At 26.8% G+C, this 7,639-nt stretch overlaps 1 protein-coding gene across 1 annotated transcript; it reads left to right on the forward strand.

Annotated features, from left to right (window-relative positions):
• Window positions 1-1,412: 1,412 nt before the first annotated feature.
• On the forward strand, window positions 1,413-4,477 carry LOC139857557 (uncharacterized). The gene is made up of 3 exons (XM_071846372.1): window positions 1,413-1,654; window positions 2,487-2,616; window positions 3,598-4,477. Exons 1-3 carry the CDS (start codon window positions 1,522-1,524, stop codon window positions 4,331-4,333), a joined length of 999 nt encoding a protein of 332 aa, XP_071702473.1. The 5' UTR covers window positions 1,413-1,521; the 3' UTR covers window positions 4,334-4,477.
• Window positions 4,478-7,639: the final 3,162 nt, after the last annotated feature.

Genomic DNA, 7,639 nt, shown 5'->3' on the forward strand with positions numbered 1-7,639 from the left:
AAGAAGAGGTTATTCTTGAGAGAGAAGATTTCTGACTGGTAAATAATGAAGTTAGTGGAATTTTCTAAAATTTTGTGTAAAAAGTAAGTGGAAAATTATAATTGGACGGAGAAAGTAATAAGAAGAAAGAACGGATTGTCATATATACTTTCCTATTATAGATACTTAGATACTTTAATTTACCATTAAAATTAAATGAGTGTTTACCACCTACAGTGTCGACTCTACTTTAGATAACCTTAGTGACCACCATCATCACCAATATAACACGTACACTTTAGCCAACATTACATGTCAATTTGACACGTTATGGAAAAAATTTAGAAGTCATGAAATCAAAATAAAAAGTAATAATAATTTAATTACTTAATTAATTATATTAATAATTAATAATAATGATAATAGTGAATAATAGAAATAATAATAATTAATAATTAGAAATATTAATAATAATAATAAATAGAAATATTAATAATTATTAATAATAATAATAATAACTAATTAAAAATATTAATAGACTTAATTAATTATTTTAAATAATTACTAGCAATAATAAAAATATTTATAATAGTTAACAATTGGAAATATTAATAATAATATTAATTAATAGAAATATTCATTAACAATAAAAAAACCATAATTAGAAATATTACTAATAATAATAATTAATAATTAGACATAATAATAATAATAATAATAATAATAATAATAATAATAATTAATAACTATTATCTAATAATTAATAATTATAATAATAATAATAATAATATAATAATAATATAATAATATAATAATAATAATAATAATAATAATAATAATAATAATAATAATAATAATAGTAATAGTAATAGTAATAGTAATAGTAATAGTAATAATAATAGTAATAATAATAATAATAATAATAATAATAATAATAATAATAATAATAATAATAATAATAATAATAATAATAATAATATGATATAATATAATATAATATAATATAATATAATATAATATAATATAATATAATATAATATAATAATAATAATAATAATAATAATAATAATAATAATAGTAGTAATAGTAATAGTAATAGTAATAGTAATAGTAATAGTAATAGTAATAATATAATATAATATAATATAATATAATATAATATAATATAATATAATATAATATAATATAATATAATATAATAATAATAATAATAATAATAATAATAATAATAATAATAATAATAATAATAATAATAATAATAATAATAATAATAATAATAATAATAATAATAATAAATTAATAAATAAATCATGAAACTCTGAAAACAAGATCACGTAAAACCGTGTTTTCTAGAGGCGCACTAGCTAGACGACTTTGCTACTATATATATAACCCAACGCCTGTGAACCCTTTACTAGTCTAACTAGCCAGATATCACATTTGAATATTTCAGTCTTCGTTACTTCAATTCATTCAACCTGTTTAAATACCTCATAGTGATCACTATATTACTGTAATAATTAATTAATAATACCGATCGAAATGGGAAGAAAACCATGTTGTGATAAAGTTGGTTTAAAACAAGGCCCATGGACTGCTGATGAAGATAACAAGCTTATCAACTTCATCCTCACCAATGGCCAATGTTGTTGGAGAGCTGTTCCTAAGCTTGCAGGTACATTTCGATTTGCGGAGTTTCATTAAATTCAGAATTGGAATCTCAATTACTGAATTTAAGTTCGGTTCAAAACTAAAAATTGAATTGAATTTCTTCAAAAATAGTTCACTTACAGAAATTCACGTTCTTTGAAATTCCGGCATATTTTGAATTCAAATTCTGTCAAAAAGATCTTGCGAATCAGACACTCTTAGGCCCGTTTGGCTCACAGAATTCAATAGGATTCCGAAGGAATTAGAATTGAATTTAGACATGTTGCGTGTCTAAATTTACAAAAATGTCCGTGAAGAAGAGATAATATGTCCTTTATGTGTCACTGCTTTTAAGTGATCATATTGCAGCTCATTCAAAAATATAGACAAAAATGCATGATATCATGTAGTCATTTGAACACGTTACTCTTGTCTAAAAAACTATTTACATTACTACTTATATTTATCCAAAAATAATTGTCCATTTGTAAAAAACTACAGTATCAACTATCATTCAGACTTTCAAATTTACCTTCATTTATTTTTAAACAAATTGAGTTGAATTTACCTTAAAATAAAAAAGCAAAATCGACTTTTATCAAATGCACTTAAAGTAAACAAAATTTATCAGATGAGGTTTTTTGGATGGAGAGAGTAAATATATTTTCGTTTTCTTACACCGAATTTTAGTGACACTTAAATATATCTCATTGCATGTTAAATCATATCTACGTAACTTATTAGACCCCTTATCAGTAATTCGAAGGCGATGAGTTCGAATTTCATCATTTGTCAAGACATCCAAAAATAATTGCTCTTTCTTTTCTGACCGTTATCTGATTAATTTCAAATTACAGGGCTATTAAGGTGCGGAAAGAGTTGTAGGTTGAGATGGACGAACTATCTGCGACCGGATTTAAAACGTGGATTGTTATCTGAAAATGAAGAGAAGATGGTGATCGATCTTCATGCTCAACTTGGCAACAGGTGAAATTTCTTGTCTATTTGTGAAGTGGCAGACAATTCATGTATATACAAATGAACGTTGTTTTGAAATGTTTACTTATCAATATCACATGAACATAATAATTTTATAATAAAATATAATTATCTATTACCTTTTAGCTTTAATGTATAAGTAATATATCATATTATATATATATACATAAGAATTGATGTTTGCAATGCATTTTTGGATCATTTTTCAACTAGACCTATAAATGAATATTAAGGACCGGGTCGTGTAATTTCATTTTTAGATGAAAATGTAAAACTCTTTTTGAATAATTGTTTAATCAAAGTATAAAATTATTCTTATTATTATCCTTTTCATTTTTTATTGTGTCATATTTTTTTTATTATAAGCGAACAGTATCTAAGTTTCAACCGGTCATTTTATTATACTACTACGTACTAATCAATTAAACTTTTATAAACGTGTATAATTAATGATATTTTCACAGTAACTTTTAATAAATAATAATATAATATACTCTCATTTTAGTTCAAGTGCCTTTGTGGGCAACATGATTGGACCAATTCTGATGTGTGCAGAGTCTATGGTCCACGGCCACTATTATTTTCTTACACTAAGAGAAAAGGCTGTAGTGTGTTGCCCAGTAGCACATGATTAAAAGATTCTTTCGATAGAAATACATGGAAACTTTATTGCACTAAATACACAAGGATAAATAATGTTGACGATATATCCATCACTATTTTTACTACATACAACATAATCTATGTATTAATATGTTGTATCGTATAAACTGTTATTACACAGTTATCATGGATGTACTAAAAATGATAGTGAATATATTAATGATCAATAAATAAAAATCCTCAATTTATGGTCGTTTACATGAACTTTGTATAACATTTTTATGCTATTAATGAACTTGAATAACTATATTTGTGTTTCAGAATAAAGTAATAAATAATAATTTGGTGTTTTGGTATGATATATAGATGGTCAAAGATCGCTTCTCATCTTCCGGGAAGAACTGATAACGAAATCAAGAATCACTGGAACACTCACATCAAGAAAAAGCTTAAGAAAATGGGAATTGATCCAGTAACTCATAAACCACTTGCGTCTATCGAAAATCAAGCTTCACCTCCAGCCACAGAAAAAACCACAATTTCCGAACCAATGGATTGTCAAAGTAACGAAATAAATGAAGTATTTAACGAGACGATTTCAATCCAATCGAGTACAATTACCGAAGTAGCTAAAGATGAACAAGAAGATGGTGAAGATAGTAAAAGAATTGTAGAAGCACACCAAGTGGTAGACTTTTGCACTGATGAAGTACCTTTGATAGAACCTCATGAGATTCTACTTCCTACTAAAAGTTACATTTTACCCCCTTTATCTTCTTCATGTTCGTCATCTCCCACCTCCTCAAATTATGATATTTCAACTTCTAACCAAAGTTTCGTACATGAGGAAATACATCAACATTTGCCAAATATTGATTGGTGTTCTACATCTTTTGACTCTACCAATTACAACAACTTTGATGCAGGATTATGGGAAAACGACGACGAGTTTATTAGCAATTTAAACATGCTGATAAATGATCAGTATGAAACGGAAATCTCCGTTCAAAACGATACTAGTACTACTGTTGCAACAGATTTCAACCAGTACTCAAGAATGCTCTTGAATGATGACTTTTGGAAATTCGAACAGTTGTTGTGAATGAAATGTCTTTTTTTTCTTATCTTTTTTATTTTCGATCTTTCGGGGTGGATAAATAAATCCTGAAATCTGAAGGGTTGATAGCTCTTGTAACTCCTTTCTTTAGGGGTTTAGAAAAAAGAGAAGAAAGTAATCAATAATAATAACGGGAAATGCCCATGATTAATATATTATCAAATTATTAAATACTACTAATACTCTAGTTACTATTACTATTACTATTTTTATCTAAATTTAGTAGAATATTTAGTAAACATTTATAGATCAATAGTGACTATAAAATTACTAAAATGTAACAACAAATTTGAAGTTACCCGTAAATATTTTAGACCAAATATGACTACTCTGGTTCTGCTAAAAATACAAAGTTATCTGTTTTACACCTAAAACATTATTAAAATATATTTATGGCTAAATATTCAATAAGTATGTAATTACTTTACTTGCCATATCAAAAGAACATATCAATCCTTAGAATATCAGCTAATCAAGTCGAAGTCATGTAAACCATTTTTATATTTTCGATTTTACGAGGGTGTCATTATCGATTCTATGTTGTGCAACACGCTCTCTAATTTATTTTTACCTATAAGCGCAATTAGTTATACTCCCTATTATACAATATCTTCTGTATTCACTTTTTATGGTTTTACATTTTATGGTGTTTGATAAATAGATTAATTTAGCACTTAATGGTTCAAATTCAAATGAATCAAGATTTTGATTGGATTTTTAAAAATATATTTTTATGTAGTAATAATTATTCTAAAAAAACTAATTCAAGATGTAAAATTAATGTATCAACCTTTTACGATAATAAATAAAAGAATATAGTTGTCTGATTTAAGGGCATATATTTAAGGATAATTGAGGTGTTGAATGGTTAAAAAATATATCAAAATCCAAATGGTTCAACGCATCGTTCAACACCATTTATTATTCAGAGGTTACCAACAAATGCACTGAATATTGAATGATTGACATTTATGGTTAAATAATTTCATTAAGAAGTAATAAGACGCACCCTTACTCGGTGTTCAATAAAAAAAATACAACATCATTTATTATTAAGATGATAATAATCTATAATCAAAATACGAACTAACTCGAAGTCCATTTTTTTGTCATCAATGGTCAAATTTGTGGTCCGCCGTCACAAATTATAGGTATTGAAACTTTTAAGTAAATTTTTTTTTTAGTGATAACTTTTAAGTTTGTTATAAGAACATTTAAATCAATTGATTACGAAGTATTAACTTTGTCACCGTTATTAACTTTGTGGTGACAAAAAATCCATAAAGATAATCACTTTAATTCATGTACTATATACGAAGTATTATCTTTACCATGACCGTTGCATAAATTTGAAAAAATAACAATCATGTAATTATTGTGACAATATAGCAGATTAAATGTCAACATACCCTAACGATTGTTAGATGCACTATACATGTCAACTCTAGAATCACTGATCAGCATTGATCACCAACCATGATAGCGATATATATTTGATTTCATTTTCAATTACGTAAGCCGTGACAATCAGTTGAATCAGTTTTTGGTCAATAAACCATCACATAAATTATATATTTCTATAATACTTGTTTTTTTATTATTCATACTGTTTTGATGTTTTGATATAATATATATATTATTATAAATTACATAACTCATATTGATTTGGTACAAATGTTTGTTATTTTATAATTAATTTTGCTTTTCTAATCTCGTTATTATATTATCTATAATCTAAATTTCGATAATGACTTGTTTGATTACGTGAAGTTTCCATCTTGAAGAAATAAGCTATTCACATTAGGCTTGTTCAATATTTGTTTTGAAATCGTTTAAATCAAATACCGAACCGAATCGAAACCAGTTAAAACCAAATCGAATCAAAAAAATGATTTTAAAATTGATTAAAAACCAAAAATGAAAAGTCCAAGTTTAGGAAAAGTTGTATCATTGACATCATTATGTCTTTTTTGAAAGATCAACTTTTAAAAAAAAAACAAAAAAACAAAAAAACTTACAACAAGATAACACACTTTTAGAGTAGTGTTTAGGGTTTGACTCAAGTCCAATTGTGAGTTTGGATCTGTTATGTTTTCTAGGGTTATGCCCTCTATAAATAGGGCTGATATTATCAATAATATTTACGGGGTTTTCATTCTGTAACAGACACATCATTGTTTCTACTTCGTTTCTTTGCATTACTAGCAATCTAGCAGATGTACATCTTCTAAGACCACTCTCAACCATGACATCTTTTCTCATTGGGTATGTTTGGCAAAACTAGCTGGTAGCTTTTAGCTGATAGCTGGTACTTTTAGCTGGTAGCTGTTAGCTTGTAGCCGGTAGCTGTTAGCTTTTTATATGTAATTAGTTGTTTGCCAGAGTAGCTGAAATAATTAAAATAAAGAATAAAATGACAAAAATCTAGAAGGTAGTAGCTAAAAGCTAAACGCTAGTTGTAGTAACTTTTAGCTTTTTCTCTCCCTCAACAAGCTTCAAGCTTTTGCAACCAAACATAGCTTTTTATATAATAGGAGCTTTTTCATAAACGCTAAAAGCTCCTAAAAGCTTTAAAAACCTTATTGTCAAACATGGACATTGTCACATTAGAGTCTCATCCGTTTTCTCTCTCCATTTTCTTACTACTTTCTCACATCACATTCACATAACAAAACACTATCAACCATGACATTCTTTCTCACATTTTATTATTATTATTATTATTATTATTATTATTATTATTATTATAACGGTTATTTTTTTTTCGTTTGAGAAATGCATAAATATTATATAATCATTATTTAAACAAAGCAGTTAAAGCAACAGCAAACAGACTCGAATGTGCAGCTGGTACACTTCCATTTGATTATCTTGGAATGCCCATCGGCACAATGATGAACGAAGCGGCATCATGGGAACCAATTCTAGACAAGCTCAAGAAACGACTTTCGGATTGGAAAACAAAGATGATATCCTACAGAGGATGACTAACACTGATGAAATCTGTCCTTAGTAGCTTACCATTATATTTTTTTCTCATTATTTAGAGCACCATCTAGTATCATACACACTCGAATCTTTAAGAAGAACTTTTTCTATATACATCTAAAAAATGTTGTTGTGTTAGATGAGATAGGGCTTGCTTTCTTACAAAAAAGGGGGACTAAACATCGGTTCATTACACGCAAAAAATCTCTCAATCTCTCTCTCTCTCTCTCTCTCTCTCTTATGTAAATAGTGGTGGCGTTTTAAAAAAGAACTCAACGCTTTGTGGGTAAAAATAATCTCGAG

This window comes from Rutidosis leptorrhynchoides, chromosome 7 (genome assembly GCF_046630445.1).
Source record: "Rutidosis leptorrhynchoides isolate AG116_Rl617_1_P2 chromosome 7, CSIRO_AGI_Rlap_v1, whole genome shotgun sequence".
Classification (NCBI taxonomy): Eukaryota; Viridiplantae; Streptophyta; class Magnoliopsida; order Asterales; family Asteraceae; genus Rutidosis; species Rutidosis leptorrhynchoides.